This window comes from Apodemus sylvaticus, chromosome 5, assembly GCF_947179515.1.
Source record: "Apodemus sylvaticus chromosome 5, mApoSyl1.1, whole genome shotgun sequence".
Classification (NCBI taxonomy): domain Eukaryota; kingdom Metazoa; phylum Chordata; class Mammalia; order Rodentia; family Muridae; genus Apodemus; species Apodemus sylvaticus.
Genome location: NC_067476.1, coordinates 140,659,458 through 140,679,523, shown reverse-complemented (window position 1 = coordinate 140,679,523; position 20,066 = coordinate 140,659,458). Strand labels below are relative to the sequence as shown.

Below are 20,066 nucleotides of genomic sequence, written 5' to 3'. Positions count from 1 at the left end.
GGATAGTTTGATATAATATCTGTACTTTACCAAGTGATAAGAATAAACTGTTAACACTTAAAGTACCCAAAGAAGATTGTTAAATTCTCTCAGTTCTCTAGGAAACAGAAACAGATTCCACCACTACTCAAAGAGCCATCATCCAGCTGTAACAAAAAGTCCAATGGCTTTGACTGCTGTGCACGGTTATGATACATACCCTACAAGTACCATAAGCCAGGCACTCAGCCACACACTTGAGATGTCATTAGCCTACCACTTGTTTCAACAGTTTTCTTTAACAAGTGCCAATGTAAAGGGATTTTTTTTCTTCAGAACTTTCCACCATAAACAGCTGTACTGTGCTAATTAAAACAACATTTAAAGCAATTTTATCTAGCACATATGAAGAAAATAAATTACATCTTATTTTGATATTAGATTTATTACCTTTAAGCAATCATTTTCTCTTACATTATTCTGCCTATTTATTTGGTGGATGCTAAATATTACATGAGAGTTTTAAATGTTTTAGAATATCATTGTGTCTGCAAAAGCCTTTCAGTTGTAAGAGCAAAAAGATAAAGGGCTTGTTTAATCATAGTTTGCATCTTGTTACTATAGCTACCAGCAAGTTATATATAGTCCCCCCACCAAAAAAAAAAAAAAAAAAAAAAAGCTTCAGAAGACACTGACAACTCAAGACAAGAGAGTAGCTATGAGTACGACAATTAGACATGCGTACAGGCTGGGCCGAGAAAGGCCAAGAGCCTGACATCAGCTATGGGTATAAATATAATACTCTCAGTGCCTCAGTCAATCTCCAAGTCCTCCTCTCCCTTGTCTTTTATGTTTATAACTGAGGTTCCAGTAGAAACGGAACAAAACTCTTCCTAAAATGAAGCAGCGTGCTAAGACCAGTGATTCTGATCTCTTTCCCTTCTGCATTCAGTTTGGTGCTCCTGAAGTTATCACGATTGCACAACATTATTTCTACATCGAGTAATAAGACAAAGACGAGCAACATGCTTTATAAACACAAACTCCCGACCACAGGGTGTTTTACGATTCTAACACCATCTTAGGCTTAATTGCAGCTGGCTTGATAGTGGTAGCTAGGGTATAAAGGTAAAGAGTGAATTTACTCACTCATTGAATGGAAATGAAAACTTTATTGACTACTGAAAATTCATATAGAATCTTTCAGATGTTGTTACCAATGGCTAATTTCTTTCCTACTTAAAATCATTAATTCTAAGAGAAGCTTATCACAAAAAAGTAACACGAAAGTATAGAAATCATCCCCTTTCCCCTACTCATCACATTTTTCAGATGGCAATTTTTAGAGCTTTGTCTATGACAGATTATGTTTCTACTTATATATCCATTTCAGATCACACACAGAACTGGAAACTCACTAATCACTCGTATAATGAAAAAGCAGAAAACACTGCACAGGAACACTCAACACATTCCTAACTGCAGAGCACTAAGACAGCTGGCAACAAAAGTAAAAGAAAAATTCACAAATAGGAGGCTGGGGAGTCGGCTCAAGAGATAAAGTGCTTCTAGTGCAAGCATGAGGACCTAAGGTCAGATCCTCAGCAACCCATGTAGGAGCTGGGTGTGACAGTGCTTGCCTGTAAACCCAGAACCAGAGGGGCAAAGACAGACAAGGGTTTCTTGACCAGCTAGTCGAGCCCAGTTATCAGTTCCAGGTTCAATGAGGAACCCTGCCTCAAAACGCAAGGTAGAGTGTGACAGGGCAAGGCACCTGAAGTACACCTCTGGCCTCAACACTTGCACACACAGGCAAACATAGCCCCCCACATAGACACACAGACACACATTCTCTCTCACTCTAAACCAGTGGCTCTCAACCTTCCTTTGGTGATTCCCCAACCATAAAATTGTTTTTGTTGCTACTTCATAATCGTAATTTTGCTACTGTTATGAATCATAATCTGAATATCTTGTATTTTCTGATCATTTTAGGTGACCCCTCATTTGACAACCCCCAAAGGTTGAGAACCATTGTTCTAAACTATTGTGATCATACCATGAGTACCAGAAAGTAGACATTACTGAGTAAAGTGCATAATACCTGTTGAAAGGAGTCCTCAAACAATGTTTTTCTTGTCACTGTGATCTTTATATGTTGTGGCATGGCCAGTTGCTGAAATGTAAGAATGATTTAAGTCAACTATCACCACTAAATGACCCAGCAACAAAACCAAAAAAGAAAGTTTTACATCTTTACTAATAAAACTAGATTTTGAATATGAATTGATAAACACGATTGCTGAAACCTTTTTCAGCATTTACGCTGCTTGACATATGAGGAAGAAGATCAGATCTCATATGTAAAGTGCTTATGTAATGAATCAAGTAAATTTTTGATTTTCAAATTTTAATTCAGAATTATGTTTTTAAGTTAAGAATTTGAATTTAAATCTTTAACATAATACTTTGATTAATGCATTCATTTCTTTAGAGTCCATACAGACAACATTACAACATTAGTCATTTATTTAGACATCATAGAGGGAATATTCAATATGTTTATATATATTCATATGTGTATTCATCAAAGACTAGACATGGAGTTACACATGAGGCACACATTTATACTTACAGCATTCAGGAGGCTGAAGCAGGAGGATTTTGAGTTCAAAGCTAGTGTGGGCTATTCAGGTCGTTCTGTCTCACAAAACAAAAAATAAAACACACATACACAGCCAGGCAGTGGTGGCACGCTCCTTTAATCCCAGCACACATTTGTCCAAGACAGTTGGATCTCTGGGTTGGAGGCCAGCCTGGACTACATAGTGAGTTCCAGGATAGACAGGGCCACACAGAGAAACCCTGTTTTGAAAAAACAAAGCAAAACAAAATCTCCCCTCCCCCCCCCACATTTTGTTTCAAAATTTATACAACATGAAAGTAATAGTAATGAAGAAAAAAGTGACAATATTTTCTTATTCAAATGACTTCTAGCTTAATCTTTGGACAACTGAAGACATAGTTATCTAATTGACAAATACATTTTATTGTCCTAAAGATAGATGACTTCAATGCTTCACTTTTCTTGTTAATACATAGTTTCAAAACTGCTGTGTAACATAAGCAATGTGACAAAGAGATACAGAAACACAGAGCCAATACTAACCTGACACCAGAACCGGAAATACTGAACTTTTGCCTTGAAATCCCGAACATAAGCTATCTGGGGTCCATTGTCTCTGAAGAACAAAGATAAACAAGATGTGTACAACAGCTTGTAAAAGAAATGCTAAAGGTAGCCGGCGGTGGTGGCACATGCCTGTAATCCCAGCACTATGGGAGGCAGAGGCAGGTGGATTTCTGAGTTGGAGGCCAGCCTGGTCTACAGAGTGAGTTCCAGGACAGCCAGGGCTATACAGAGAAACCCTGCCTTGAAAAGTAAGCAAACAACCCCACCACTACCACCCAGTACTAGGCAAACACAAGCATCCAGCAGAGCATATTTGAACATTCTTTTTGGAATGTCTCCTAAGGGCTATTTGCAAGTAAGATCTTGTTGAAGCCACTGCTGGGTGCCTTTTTTCTAATAGAGCTGGATAAAAGACTTCCTACAAGGGAACAATACCCTGCACAACAGGTATTCTATCCTTTGTTCTTAAAAGAGGCTCATGGCCTTGGAGGTGATGGTGCACGTCTGTAATCCCAGTACTCTGGGAGGCAGAGGCAGGCGGATTTCTGAGTTCGAGGCTAGCCTGGTCTACAGAATGAGTTCCAGGACAGCCAGGGCTATACAGAGAAACCCTGTCTCAAAAAAGAAAAAAAAAAAAAAAAAAAAAAAGAGGCTCCTGATCAATCAGCCAGTGCTCCCTAGGACAGACATCCTAGTATGACTAATGAGCTCTAACTACAAGTGCTGTAGGGCTTTCAAGAAGTCAATTTTTTTCTTTGATATATTTTTAATTCACATTTCAAATGATTTCCCCCTTTCTAGCCCCCCACTCCCCGAAAGTCCCATAAGCCCGTTCCCTCCCCTTGTTCTCCCACCCACCCTTCCCACTTCCCTGTTCTGGTTTTGCCTATACTGCTACACTGAGTCTTTCCAGAACAAGGGGCCACACCTCTGTTCTTCTTGTGTTCATTTGATGTGTGGATTATGTTTTGGGTATTCCAGTTTTCTAGGTTAATATCCACGTATTAGTGAGTGCATACCATGATTCATCTTTTGAGACTGGGTTACCTCACTTAGTATGATGTTCTCCAGCTCCATCCATTTGCCAAAGAATTTCATGAATTGTTTCTAATGGCTGAATACGCCATTGTGTATATATACCACATTTTTTGCATCCACTCTTCTGTTGAGGGATACCTGGGTTCTTTCCAGCTTCTGGCAATTATAAATAGGGCTGCTATAAACATAGTGGAGCATGTATCCTTATTACATGCTGGGGAATCCTCTGGGTATATGCCCAGGAATGGTATAGCAGGATCTTCTGGAAGTGAGGTGCCCAGTTTTCTGAGGAACCGCCAGACTGATTTCCAGAGTGTACCAATTGGTTGTACCAATTTGCAAACCCACCAGCAGTGGAGGAATGCTCCTCTTTCTCCACATCCTCGCCAACACCTGCTGTCTCCTGAATTTTTAATCTTAGCCATTCTGACTGGTGTAAAGTGAAATCTCAGGGTTGTTTTGATTTGTATTTCCTTAATGACTAATGAAGTTGAGCATTTTTTAAGATGCTTCTCCGCCATCCGAAGTTCTTCAGGTGAAAATTCTTTAACTCTGTACCCCATTTTTTAATAGGGTTATTTGGTTTTCTGGAGTCTAACTTCTTGAGTTCTTTATATATATTGGATACTAGCCCTCTAAAGCAAAGATATCAGGAGATCTGCTGTTCACCATTCCAGTGTAGCCTTTCTCGAAATGACTAGCACAATGAGGATGGAAACCCTACAGGCAGTTGTAGAACACTGTCACTGGAAGCCTCCATGCTGACTGTATTTCAATACAGAAGTGTCTGTCTGATTTTGAACCCTGCAATCCTGGAAACTTGACCAGTGCTAGTAGTTTTCTCTATATTCCTCACAACACTTACTACATATGATTTTCATCTGAGTGAAAGACAGACAGCCTTACTTTTTCCTCTCCAGCTTCTCTTCTACTTCTTCCCTTATTTCTTTACACTTGGTAAATGGCAGCTATGAGCATACCCACCTTTGATCTTATGGAATAATTATTTCATCAGTAAGCCTGCTGCTGGCTGAGGCTTTTGTTTGTATTCTTGTAGGTAAGAACATTTCCAAGGCAGATGAAGTGGATCATAAAATTGCTTTTTATTTCATCAAAAGCTTTTACTGAATGATAAGATTTAATTTTAAAAGATTCATTTATTTGTATGTACCTGAGTCTTGGCCTGGCCTGTATGCATGTCTGTGCATCATGAGACTGCCAGTTGCCCAACAAGGCCAGAAGAGGCCAACAGGAACTGAGTTTACAGATGGTTGTTAGCTGCCACAGAGATGCTAGGAACTAAACTGGAATTCTCTCCAAGAGCTGCAATGCTCTTTAACTCCTGAGGTGTCCACCCCAGATCCTCTAGTCTATGTTTATGAGGAGTTACACTGTTAGTTTTAATTTTATCTAGGGGAGAGTGTGTGCCAGAGGAGGCCAGATGAGGGATCTCAATCTCCTGGAGCTTGAGTACAGTTTATACAGTTATACAGGCATGCATCTTTATCCCAGATTATTTTTAAATAATGTAGAGAAATATGCTAATATTGAATATAAGCTATTATTATAGGGCTTTCTGTTATATAAACTCAAAATATAACTAAAATGAGTAATAATATGATCTACTTATAATTTACTTCCACATCTAAGTTATCTCTATAACTTTATTAGTGCCTAATTGGGCTGATTTCTTCTTCTGCTAAAAACACACATGCTTTTAATATGCGCATAAAACTCTCAGCAAAATATTAGCAAACAAATTTTAGCAGAATTAAAGAATTGATGTCTGACTCCTTCATACCATGTGGGATTTACAGTTAGAATATAAGATAGTTTAACATATGAAATCATGTATCGACATAACAACAAAGTGGGCTCAGTGGGTTAAGAACACTTACTGTTCTATCAGAGGACCAGACTCAGACCCTGGCACATAGGTTAGGTGGTTTACAAATGTGCATCTCGATTGCATCATTTTTGTGATGCTTGACTTAATTTTGTGTTTTGTTCATCATGATCTTAGGCTACATCTGGGTTGAGTGTACTGTTAAGTCTAGCTTGTGGAAGTATTTTCTTCAATGCTTGCACAATGAGGCATTTCTCACAATGTGTTGAGTGAGTCATGCCAGTGTATAAGAACTCCTAGGCTGAACATGGTGGGACAACTCTTTAAAAACAGGACAAGCAGAGCAAGGTAATTTCTATAAGTTCAAGACCAGGATGGTCTAGAGAGTGAGTTCCAGACCACCAGGATTAAACAGCTTATCTGTTTCAAAAAGAATAAACAACAGCAAACATACACAAACAAAACAAAAACAAAAGCAAAAACAGCAAACCTAAAATCATAAAATATAACAAAAAAAAACCTAAATTCAATTTAAAATATAAGCAAATGCTACACGATGGTGGTCTATATCTTAAATCCCAGAATATTAGAGGCACTGGAAGCAAAGGTAGGCAGATCTCTGTGAGTTCAATGCTAGTCTAGTTTACAGAGTGAGTTCTAGATCAGTAAGGGCTATAAGGTGAGAATCTCTTGCATATCCCCAAGCAAAAACAAAACAAAGCAAAACAAAAGATTCAGTGTACAGTGCCTATGGGCCCAACTCAAGTATAACTTTGTCTTTGTTAACTGAAATCTTTTGTGAAAATCCAAGAAATTAGCTGTGCTTTTGATTTATAATGTTTAGAAAACTTACAAGGCTGATTTTCCTGTTCGTGGATCTATATAAGTAGTTGTTCTTCTATTATGGTCCACAAAATATGGAATTCCATCCACTGTGAATCTCATTTCCCAGCCTTCTGGTAAGGGCTTTTCATTTAACTGACTACAAAATACAGAGGAAAACAAAAGATATTAAGACTTGCTTCTTTACCAAATATAGAAACTAAAAATACCCATAAACAATAAATCTTTCAGAAAATACATGGTCCTGCATTTTTAGGTGTATAATAGAGATCTCTAGCTGGACATCCTACAAAGACATTAAAACCATCATCAACAACATTCAAAATGAGTCACCACAGTATCACTGGCCAATGTTCTCCCATCTACTTAATAACTCACCTCAAACAGCCATGGAACTGAGCTCACGCATTCTACCTTTGAAGTCCTGATCCTCATCCCTTACCTTCAATTCCCACCATGACCCCAGCTCTCTTCATCTACACTGTCCAAGCAGCTGCCTACACGGTTCTGCTGCTCCTGGTCTCACTCCGGCCTACACATGATACTGCGACAGCTTAGTCCTAAAACAGACCTCATCAATCCTGGTTCTCCTTTGCCCTCCCTCCCTCCGTCCCTCCGTCCCTCCGTCCCTCCCTCCCTCCCTCCCTCCCTCCCTCCCTCTCTCCCTCTCAGGAACCCTGAGATTTCATACACATGGCTATTGGTCATTTTCCCAAACAAGTCACAACTGTCACAGGCCAAATGACATATTCCCCCATTGGCAAACTGTTTTCTCTGTTAAGGAAACTTAAAAATTATTTATGAAATATCCCTCCCTACTTCCTTCATTTATCTTTATACCTGTCCTGGAACTCTGGGCAACTTTCTTTAAACTTCAGTTTCTTTATTCATAAAATGCAGACAACAGCCAGGCATAGTAGTACACATTCTTTATCCCAACACTCAAGAGGCAGAGGCAGGTGAATCTATGACTTCCAGGACAGCCTGGCCTATATAATGAATTCCAGGATAGCTTGGTCTATATACTGAAATCCAAAAAACCCCAAAAAACAAAAAACAAAACTGGAGGCAACATATGAGCAGTAGTAACTGAACTAAGTGGGTTATTTAAAAAACCAAGATGAGGATATAAAGTTAAGATGCACTAGGGAGCAGCCAGGCAGAGATGCTGCACACCTTTAATCCCAGTACTTGGGAGGCAGAAGCAGGCGCATTTCAGTGAGTTTGAGATCAGCCTGTCTACAGAGGGAGTTCCAAGACAGCCAGGGCTACACAGAGAAAGCCTGTCTTGAAAAAAAGATGGACTGGGGAGAACTGAAGGAGGAAGAGGAGGGGGATGGATAAAACCAAACACATTGCAGACGTGAAACATGAAGTAAAGAGTCTTCAAACGGTGACTGCCGCCCCCTTCCTACTAAGGCAAACATGGTCACTCTATCCCCTTCTTTCTAGGACCTCTTGTACTGCTGGCACAGCAGCATCCCTCAAGCTGTATGCTGGCAAAACTTTCCACTCTACAACTGTTAAGTGAGGGTTAGAGCCTAAAGTAGATTATAAATCAATAGTGACCTCTAAAACAACCTGTTACATGCCCAAATACTTGATGCATTTGCATAAATATTAAAATTAATTCTAGCAAACTCAAGAATTTATTATAGACATCAATGCAATCATACTTTTGTGTAAAAATGAATGGAACTTTTATCCATGTGGTCCGGTTCATTTATTTTTTTCTCTTTCTTTTCTTTTGAGATAGGGTCTCATGTAAGCTGGACTCATTAGATAGATAGCCTAGCACAGTCTTGAATTTCTGACCTTCCCGTCTCTACTTTTTTTTTTTTTAACCTTTTTTTTTTTTTTTAAGTTTTATTTATTATATGTAAGTAGACTGTCGCTGTCTTCAGAAACACCAGAAGAGGGCATCAGATCTCATTACGGATGGTTGTGAGCCACCATGTGGGTGCTGGGATTTGAACTCAAGACCTTCGGAAGAGCAGTCAGTGTTCTTAACCATTGAGCCATCTCTCCAGCCCTCCGTCTCTACTTTTTTAGCACTGAAATTATAAGTATGTGCCCCTGGATGGAGCTCTTACTGATCAAAACCAGGGTTGCATGCATGCCAACAATACGATACCAACTGAGCTATATCTTCACCTCCTACCCTTGGTTCTAAAACTTCAAGTTTCATATCTAATGGGCTTAGTATGAGGAAACATTGGAAATATTTAAGTTTACATCACAAAATATAAAAAGCAGAGATTTGGAGGCATTTAACATTACTACAGAGAAACACTACTAGTTTGGACTGCTCTTTTCCTCAAATGTACTTTAAAAGGTCAATGTGCTGTGTTCAGAAGAACACTGCCTTAAATTTATTTTATGAACTAGTACAATGTTAATGTTTAGTCCAGGGCTGGAGAGATGGCTCAGCGGTTAAGAGCACTGACTGCTTCTCCAGAGGTCCTGAGTTCAATTCTCAGCAACCATATGGTGGCTCACAACCATCTGTAATGGGGGTCTGATGCCCTCTTCTGGTGTGTCTAAAGAGAGCAATGGTAGTGTGCATTATATGCATAAAATAAATAAATCTCTAAAAAAATATATTTAAAAAAATATTTAGTCCAAAATGACATGTGGTATGGATATTAGTCATAAAGTACATGGTCACCATGCTATAATCAATTCAACCATAGGAGGATGGTTGAATTTTTCTCAGAAGGGGAAATAAAATAGGTAAGGTGAATGTAGGGAGGAAACTAGGTGGGAGAGGGCATAGGACAGGTAGCAGGGTGGGGAACCAGATCTAGGGATTGCAGGGGAGAGAGAATGGAAATTGGTAGTGGTGAAGGGGGAGATCTCCAGGACATGCTAGAGACCTGGGATAGGGAGAGATTCCAGGGAGTCTATGAGGAGACTCTAGCTCAGACTCCTAGCAGTGGGGGATATAGACCTGAAGTGGCCACCTCCTGTAGCAGGCAGGATTTCCAGTGGAGGAATAAGGACACCAATCTGCCCACAAAACCAAAAATGTGTCCTGCCTACAAGATATGCAAGGATAAAGATGGAGCAGAGACTGAGGGAATGACTGCCCCAAATAGAGGCCTATCCCACAGACAAGAATCAATCCCTGACAGTATTAATGATACTGTTATGTTTGCAGACAGAAGTCTAGCATAACTGCCCTCTGAGAGTCTCAACCCAGCAGCCCACAGAAAGAGATGAAGAGACCCACAGCCAAACATTTGATGGAGCTTGGGGAGTCTTATGGAAGACTTGGGGAAAGGATTGAGGGACCCAAAGAGGACAGGGACTCTACAAGAAGACCAACAGAGTCAACTAACCTGGACCCTTAGGGGCTCCCAGAGAATGAAACATCAACCAAAGAGCATGCAGGGGTTGGACTGAGGTTCCCTGTACAGATGTAGCAGATGGGCAGCTTGGTCTTCACGCTGGTCCCCCAACAACAGGAACAGGAGCTGTCCCTGAACATGTTGCCTGCCTACTGTGGATCCTGTTCCCCTAACTGGGCTGCTTTGTCTGGCCTCAGTGGGAGAGGATATGCCTAGTCCTACAGCGACTTGATGTGTTGGGGTGGGGTGGGGAGTAGTTGGAAGGTGAGAGAGAGTTCCTTCTTCTCAAAGGAGAAGGGGAAGGAGAACTGGTGGGAGGATCTGTGTGAGAGAGTACAGGGAGGAGGGGTGATATTAAGATGTACAATGAATAATACATTTAATAAAAAAATTTAAAAAGAATATTTAGTCATATCCATATAATTCATACAAATGTCAGAAGACTATGAAAATATAAAGATATTTCACTTCTATGGTGATTATAGTTGCTAGATAAGCTCAATAACCAGCTGTCTTTAAAACATAATGAATTAGATTGGTATATAATAGTGATGAATTATTACACTATATTCAAATAATAGATAAATGCATTAAAGCGCATAAGCATCTCTTTTTAAGTGAAGTATTTTAAATGAGTGAGCTAGATAGAATTTGGTTATTTGTGATGTCTCATGAAATGATTCTTAGTTAAGTTCTAAAACTTTATCGAGATCCAAAAAGGAAGAAAACAAAAGTAGCAACAAGTTACAAAAAGGTGACTTACTCAGGTCTACCTACAGGAGGAAGAGAGTCCTCATTCCCTGGCCTAGGATGTAAAGAGAATTTTTCATCCTTAAAACCCCAGTTATGTTAAGTGAGTATGTTTTTGTTGTAATCCCAGGTGTGGGATAAGAGGCTGCTTCACAGCAGATGATTATGATTTGCCTGTGCACTAGTGAGGGTGTGGTTTTGCCAGCAACAGATAGCTTACATTTGGAATTCTAGCAACATTTGAGAGGGAATAAATGCCAGAGTCCCAAGAAGAGCTGCGGGTGCTCCAAAGAAGAAGAAGAAGAGGACGAAGAGGAGCAGCAGCTGCGGCCCTGCTGCTCCTGGGTGCTGCTGTTGTGGTTTGTCAAGTGATCTTGAACAAAGAGACAAATGAAGATGGAGATAACCTCATTACAAAAACTGGACTGGCCTAAAACCCTGTCCTTAATCAGCAGGGTTAATAAGTAACCTTTAAGTAGAATAAAAAAGGTCTACATCCCATTTCCCTTCTAATCTCCTTTCTCTTCTACCTAGTATTGGGTTGGAAAGAAAAGTAGAGGTATAAAAACATAATAAAATAGTTAAAAAAAAAAAAAGGAAAAGAAATAGCACTTACTCATGCATATTACACATGCAATGTACCACTGAGCTTCATGTCCATGCCAGAGACAATTTCATAAAGGAATCATGATGTTTTTATCCTTAAAGTGTTTCATTATTCTTATTATAAAATTAAATATATTTAAGTTAATGTAATAGTTGTATAAAAAGTGGTATTTTAAATTCAAACCATACCTTTAAAATATAAGTCATTGAAATGTGATTCATGGGATTTGTATCATGAAGAATTACTCATAGCTAGAGAAGGCTGGTCTTGTCTTCACTACTGGAAAGTGATTTATTAGTAAGGGCGTGCCCATTAGAAATGCCTTTCTTTGTGGTGGTGGCACACGCCTGTAATCCCAGCACTCTGGGAGGCAGAGGTAGGTGGATTTCTGAGTTTGAGGCCAGCCTGGTCTACAGAGTGAGAGCCAGGACAGCCAGGGCTACACAGAGAAACCCTGTCTCAAAAACAAAAACCAAATCCAAAAAAAGAAAAAGAAAAAAGAAAAACAGAAAAGAAAAAAGAAAAAACAGAAATACCCTTCTTTGCCTAAAGGCTTTGACCCCCGGGCACTGTCCAATGAGGAGAGAGGCCTGGGCCATGTGGCATAAACTACAGTCTCTGGAGGAACAACAGACTAAGTTTTATTTCAAATGTGTATGGAGGTGGAAGAAGGATTACTCAGAAGGGCAAATGGACACTTCACTAGAGTCCACAGACTTCTCTGGTTTGTAACATTTACATATTATGAACATTAAAACATGTTACTCTCCTTTAGCAATAGGTATTAGGAATCCTCTCAGACTCTTCTCTGCATATCTCTTCCTTCTACTATATCTATTATTTGTCTATAAAAAATATGACTGAATATAATTCAGTAATCTAGTGGCTTTTGTTGCTGTTGCTGCTGCTGTTCTCAGACAGGGATTTACTAAGTAGTCCAGACTGTATAATACAATTAGAGAGAGACACAGAGAGAGTTTAAGTTTTATATATATATTAATATATATATACACATATACATATGTATATTTATACATGTATATACACATACATACACACATAATTATATATAATTATATATTATACTTCCTATAGGATGTATTACACATCTTATAGGACTGGTGTTTATATAAAGAGAGGAAGTTGGAACAAAAAAGTATATACAAAGAATGCTATGTGAAGACAAAAATACTGCTGACAAAAGCCAACGAACTATAAATTAGGAAAAGCCAGGCACGATGGTCCACGCCTTTAATCCCAGAACTTGAGAAAAAGGCAGGCAGATGTCTCTGAATTTGAGGGCAGCCTGGTCTACAGAGTAGGTTCCAGGGCAGCCAGGGATACATGGAGGAACCCTGACTGAAAAAAACAAAACAAGGAGGAGCAGCAGAGGAGATAGGAGTAGCAGCTGTTAGGAGGAGCAGCAGAGGAGATAGGAGTAGCAGCTGTTAGGAGGAGCAGCCGAGGAGATAGGAGTAGCAGCTGTTAAGAGAAGCAACAGAGAAGATAGGAGTGGCCACTATTAGGAGGCTAGACCACACCCTTCCCTGTGCCTTCAGAGGTGGCCTGGAGTCTGGTGACACCTTGGTCTCTGACTTCTACCCTCCAGAACTCTAAGACAATATGCTTATGTGTGGAAATAGAAATAGGAGCAGAGAATTACTCTTTTTTTTTTTTTTTTTTTTTTTTTTTGTGAGGCAGTATCTCACTATGTTGACCAGTCTACCTCTGCCTCTCAGTGCTGGGATTAAAGATGTGTGCTACTGCACCTGGTCTGAGAATTACTTTGAGCATGTGTTTTTTTTTTGAACAAGGTCTTAGCTAGCTTTAGCACACAGAATGACAAATAGCTCAGTAAAATTATTGTAACTGTCATGAAAGCATTAAAAAGGCAAACCTGTGATGATAATATCTCTTCATATTTGAACCAGTAAGTTCTTATAATGTGCACAAATATACCATATAACATAACACACACATATATACGTATATGTATGTATGTGTATGTGTATATGTATGTGTATATATATATATATATATATATATATATATATATATATATATATATGAATGAGACATCTAGAACAACTACAGAATATTTTTTTAGTTCTGTAGCTGTATTGGTGGGTTAAGACAGAAAACTAGTGAGTTGTGTCACCACCTCAGCCCTGCCCCATGAAACTCATGCTTTTCATTACATGTAATGATTAATTACATTATAAGTTAATTACATTATGAGTAATCCTTTTTCTTCTTCAAAGGTAGTAATTCATGTTTAAGGTCTTTGAGGAAAATACAAGGAAAATAAGTGAGTCAAAAGGTAAATAACCTCTAGAGGTCACACATACACTAAAGTTCTTACCCTTGGCTTCTGGGGTCTTCCCACTGTGTAATCCGAGTGTTGTGGTTGACAAAATACACTCTGCCATTGCTATCAGTTCTCTTCTCTTTATTAAAAAAAAATGAAAAACACAATATTAATGCTGGAGTAGTTTTTTGCCACTTCAATGATTGCTGATTTTATAATTTCTATAGCACATCACACACATTAAAGTGTATTCTAGCTTTTGAGCGTATGCCTTTCCTCTATCTCATTGATCCAGATGTTGGGATAATCTTTCTGTAAACTATGTGAAGATGTGTCTCTGTCCTCCTTCACCTGCCTAAGGCACCTTCTGATTGGTCTAATAAAGAGCTAAATGACCAATAGCTAGGCAGGAGAGGAGAGGCAGGCCTTCCAAGAATTCTGGGTAAGAATCAGGCCAGGGTGCTCACCAGCTAGAAACAGAGGAGAGGTAACAAGCCACAGAGAGGAATGTAGATTAGTATAAACAGGTTAATTTAAGTTATATGAGCTAGCTGGGAACAAACCAGCTAAGGCCTAAAGCATTCCTAATTATTGTAAGTTTCCATGTCATTACCTGGGGAACTGGTGAGTTAGAGATAACCCAGCCAAACCCACTCACACTTTTGAGAGTTCTTTCTGTGTCTTAGTGAAATTATAAAATACTATTTTGGGGCTGGGAGCGGTGTCTTTGCACTTGAGAGCACGTATGCTATTCTAGAGGACCAGAGTTCAGTTCTCAGGCACCCACATCAGATAGTTCACAACTGTCTGTAAGTTAAAGAGTATTTGACGTTTCTGAGGGTACCTGAACTATGTGCACATATCCACATACTGACCCAGATATCCACATAAAATAAAAAACAATAAAAATTTTAAATAAAAAAAATTTCGAAAAAGCCTGCCCATATAACTTTTCAGCTATTTAGATTTACACAAATGACATCTGGGTTTGTGTGTGTTAAAGTAGATGTGAACTTAAGGTCTATGAGTACTAAGTAAGCAATTTATGCCTGAGATACTCCCTCAGCTCTAACTCACACTGACACAGAAGGCAAAGACAACCTTGCAGGAAAGCTTTTTCTATAACAGCAGCATAGCCCACAATTCAAAATTCTAAGACCAAGAGGTGATTTTTTTCCTATAGCTGCTTCAAAAGAGTAAAAATGGTGTGTTAATAATCATGACCATAAAAATGAGTCCAAGTTCTTCTGCCATAAAATGAAGGGTAGGGGCTGGAGAAAGGGCTCAGTGGTTAAGAGCACTGGCTACTCTTCCAGAGGACCTGAGTTTAATTCCCAGAACCCATGTGGTGGCTCACAACTGCCTGTAACTCAAGTTCCAGATCTGATCCACTCTTCTGTAGGCACCAGGTTATACCCATGTTACACAGACACATATAAAGGCAAAACATGTATACATATAAAATAAAATAAACATAGATCTTAAAAAATAAAGAGGATGGAGTATAAATTTATAGCCTTCAACTATACACAAATAGAACAATTGTAGAAACAAAGCATACAATCTATGTCTAGCAATGCAATGTCTGACAGATTAGGTTCAACACCAAAGGGCCACACCTCCTTTTCTAAAGCATTTTGTTTTGTTTTATATATATATATTCTTCTTCACACAGAGGAATGGCTTATCTGGTTCTGTCTCCTGGTGGTTACATATATGCTTTGTGGATGGAGATGTGGACATATACAAGCACATTTATACACATGCATATGGATCCCAGAGGACAACCTCACATATGTTCCTTCTCAGGGACTACTATGTCATTTGAGCAAGAGTCTCTCATTGACCCAGGACTCACTGGCTTGAGCTAACTCTAGGGATCTTCTCAGATACCTTCTCCCTCAGAGATTATAAGTGCCTGGCACCACAGCCATCTTTCTTCACAGATAGTGGGGAGTAAACTCAGGTTCCCATACTTATACAACAAGAACTTCACTATCTTTCTGCCTTTGTTTGTTTTGTTTAGTTGAATCAGGATTTCCAACAGGTGATTCTGGTTTAAACTCAGTGTGTAGCCAAGGCTGGCCCTGAACTCCTTGTGCTGAGATTATAGGCACATACCAACCATCTCTCTGGGTTATTACTAAAATGTTTTGTGTATAAATGATTTTAAGAAAAATAATAGATTTGTTTCAGGATGGATTATACGTGCTTCCCTTATATGTACACACCTGGCTTCCCTTTTTTTTTTTTTTTGTTTTTTGTTTTTTTTTTTTTTTTTTTGGATTTGGTTTTTTTTGAGGCAGGGTTTCTCTGTATAGCCCTGGCTGTCCTGGAACTCACTCTGTAGACCAGGCTGGCCTCGAATTCAGAAATACGCCTGCCTTTGCCTCCCAGAGTGCTGGATTACAGACGCAGGCCACCACTGCCTGGCTTCCCTTTATTTTTTAGACCAGTCTCTCTCTGAACCTTGAAGTCAACAATTTGACTAGGCTCACTGACCAATAAACTTCAGGGATTTGCTGATCTCCTCAACCTCCATGAGGTTGGAGACATGTGCTACCATGCCTGGCTATTTACCTGGGTTTTGGGAATCCAACTTAGGTATTCCTGTTTGCATGGCAAACACTTTTCTTCCTTAAGCCATTTCCCCAACTCAGCTTTTTCATTAGAAAGGATCTAGACACAAGTATTTGGTGATAGTAACAGACACTGGAGGCCCAAGAGTACCACATATGTATAATCTTGTGAAAATGACTTCTTCTCTAAGCATTAGCATTCTTGAGTTCCATCCAGATTATTATATCAATAATCTGTTTCTTTTCACTTTTTTGCAATGCTAGTGACTGGACGTGGAGCTATATCCTTCTAGACAAACATCTCTAGTGTTAATTTTCTAAGTAACAGGTTTTTTAAATTAAAAAACTGATGTGCTTACCCCATCCGGGGGGCAAAGGACCAAGGGGGTCAAATTCTTTGTTTTGTGATGTAGCAAACAAATCTTGATTCTATAAAGAATAAAAATAAATCATTAATTCACAACATAAACACATGGTTTCAGAGCAAATGTATGAATTCCAGTATGACTTCCCTAGCACACACAACATATTCTTACAGAATTCACACCTTAGAGAAGTTTTATACAGTACCACCATACTTTACTTTGGCTAAAAAATATCTTTGAAAACCCTATGTTATAACAATAAATGTTGGTTTGAGATAATAGCCAAGCGAGTGAGAAAAAAAGAAAGAAAGAAAGAAAGAAAGAAAGAAAGAAAGTAAAAGAAAGAGCAAGCTATAGAATATTATCTAACACTTAAAATTATGTAAAATTAAAATAGTACATAAATATATAAATTCTTACCTACAAATTACTAGTTTTTCCCTTGTGCTACAAAGCTTCCTCTACTATTAAAATAAAAATTAGAGACTCATATACCCCCCTCCCCATCTCCCCTAAGACATTTATAAAACCAAAACCTGGAGTGGTAAGATAGCTGAAAGTAATCCTGGCTGTGTACTCAAAACCACAGAGAAACAGGACACAGATGGAGTTGGGAGTAGAAAGACAACAAACTGCCACCAAGGCAAGTAAGCATCTATTCACACAGAAGGCAAATGAGTCCTGGTCAGATTAAGTAGCTTATTCAAAAATTACTCAAAGTAACTGTAGAACCAGGAACAAGGTGTATCTGACTCCAAAGTCATCTGAGAATCGTATGGGAACTAGAGTTGAAAACAGCAGGCAAGTTTAGTGGCCACACTTAGAAAAACAGAAACTGGGGCAGTGGTGACACACGCCTTTAATCCCAGCACTTGGGAGGCAGAGGCAGGTGGATTTCTGAGTTCAAGGTCAGCCTGGTCTACAGAGTAAGTTCCAGAACAGCCAGGGCTACACAGAGAAACCCTGTCTCAAAAAACCAAAAACCAAAAACCAAAAAAAAAAAAAAAAAAAAAAAAAGAAAAGAAAAACAAAACAAAACCACAACAACAACAAAAAAACAGAAACTAAAATGTGAAACAGAACAGACCTAAAAAGAAGAGAAAAAAAGGATACGATTGGCACAGGCTTCTAGCTGTTTAGAAGGCTTAGCCAAGAAGATTTGAAGGTGAGGGCCAATCTGCCTCAGAATACAACATGAAGAGGGTGGGGCAGCCATGGCAGCACTGAAGAGCAGCAACAGTGGCTCTGCACTACCCCAAGGCAGTGGGCTCCAAGCACACAAGGGAATGAAGAATGGGAGCAAGTTGAGTCATGGCCAGCACTGCGATCACCTCTCCAAGCACATAAAATTTGTGTGGCAAATGATAGGGGGCGTGTGTGTGTGTGTGTGTGTGTGTGTGTGTGTGTGTATGTGGCTCTGTGTCCTGTGAGCAATGCTCTAGGTCACTTGGTTTCTAAAGCCAAGTGAGCCCTCAAGCTCATGAAGAAGACAGTAAGGATGCACATCAGTGCCCAGAGGATGTCTGAGGAGCTGAGTTAGTGTTGGCTGTGATGAAGAAAGCAGCTGACAAGATGTTCTAAGTCTATCTATCCCCTCAATAAACACGCCCCCACACTCTCTCTGACAAAGACTGAATTTGTCCACATCAGTAAGTGGACACTGTTCTAATGTTGAGGTCCAACAAAAAGGCAGCAGAGGCTGGAGAGATGGCTAGCAGTTAAGGAAACAGGCTGCACTTGCAGAGGACCTAGGTTCTGTTCCCAGAATCTATATGGCAGCTTCACAACTAGCTCCAATTCTAGACACAGAGGGGTGTGAACTTTTGACTCTGAATGCTGCATGCATGTAGTGTACAGACTAACATTCAGGTACTCGTACACACAAAAGTAGATAAAGCCCAAATAAATAAATAAATAAATAAATAAATAAATAAATAAATAAATAAATAAGCAAGTAAATAATCAAACAAATAAAAGAAACAGGCATGAAAATGGAGGAAAGGTAACATCTAGGAGGAAAGGGAAAGCCGCTTTCCTCTGGTGCACATAAAGGAAAGCTCGCACCAGTAGACGAGGCTCAGAGTCCCCGGGCCTGGGGGCGCGGCAGACCAGGGCCCGGCAGAGCTGGTTTCTTTGGTTTAAGTTCTATATACTACTGCAACAAATCTATGTATTTTGACATGGACTATTTTACTTTTCTCAGAGATAGTTCTGTGATACTTTATGACTTCAGATTATAAAATTCCTAGCAGCAGATCACACAGCAAGGAAAGCACAGATATATTTTATATCTTTATCACTGTATTTGCACTATTAGTCTGAAGGAAAATATTTGTTTAACCCATTTGTTTACATTTAGTAAAGTTTTTTTGTTATGGGTTTTTTGTTTGTTTTTGTTTTGTTTTGTTTTTTGTCTATCTCTACTCTACCTTGCCCCACCCATGACAAGGTAGCTGACCTGGAACTCACAACAAAGACCAGACCGGCCTAGAAGTCAGAGATCCAACTGTTTTCACATCCTGACTGCTGGAATTAAAGCCATGTACTACCATGTCTGGTTATTTTTGTTGTTTTGGTTTGGTTTGGTTTTTTGCTTTTGTTTTTGAGCAGTGTGTTAGTGTCGTGAGTTGTCTGGGCTGGCCTTAAACTCAAGAGTTCAAGTGAGCCATCTGGTCAACTTTCCAAATGCTAGCAATAACAGGTGAATACCATCAATCCAGCTTTGTAAAACAAATATTTTTTTGTTTTGTTTTGTTTTTTTGTTTTTCGAGACAGCGTTTCTCTGTGTAGCCCTGGCTATCCTGGAACTCACTCTGTAGACCAGGCTGGCTTCAAACTCAGAAATCCACATACCTCTGCCTCCCAAGTGCTGGGATTAAAGGCTTGCACCACCACTGCCCGGCTAAACAAATACTTTATAAACTTACATAGTGTAGACATATGTACAATGTAACACTGCAAGGACTGTAAGCTCCTTAGTTGAGCAGCATACCAGTTTATTCAGGAAACTTTATCAGTAAATGTTAACCACTGCCAACTCTAATGCAACCATATAAGTTAGGCACCCTAGGCGGGCGCGGTGGTACATGCCTGTAAGCCTAGCACGTGGGAGGCAGAAGCAGGCGGATTTCTTGAGTTCGAGGCCAGCCTGGTCTACAGAGTGAGTTCCAGGACAGGCAGGGCTATATAGAGAAACCCTGTCTCTAAA

General features: G+C 39.4%; 1 protein-coding gene across 2 annotated transcripts in view; it reads right to left on the bottom strand.

Annotated features, from left to right (window-relative positions):
• Itch (itchy E3 ubiquitin protein ligase) overlaps positions 1-20,066 on the bottom strand; it is a 91,954-nt gene that overhangs the window by 21,235 nt on the left and 50,653 nt on the right. For both annotated transcript variants that reach the window (XM_052184021.1, XM_052184022.1), the window contains 5 exons: positions 16,853-16,922; positions 13,969-14,053; positions 6,910-7,038; positions 3,149-3,221; positions 2,084-2,155 (listed from right to left, as the gene is read on the bottom strand). In XM_052184021.1, the coding sequence (XP_052039981.1) occupies positions 2,084-2,155; positions 3,149-3,221; positions 6,910-7,038; positions 13,969-14,053; positions 16,853-16,922 (429 nt within the window). The remainder of the gene's footprint in view (positions 1-2,083; positions 2,156-3,148; positions 3,222-6,909; positions 7,039-13,968; positions 14,054-16,852; positions 16,923-20,066) is intronic.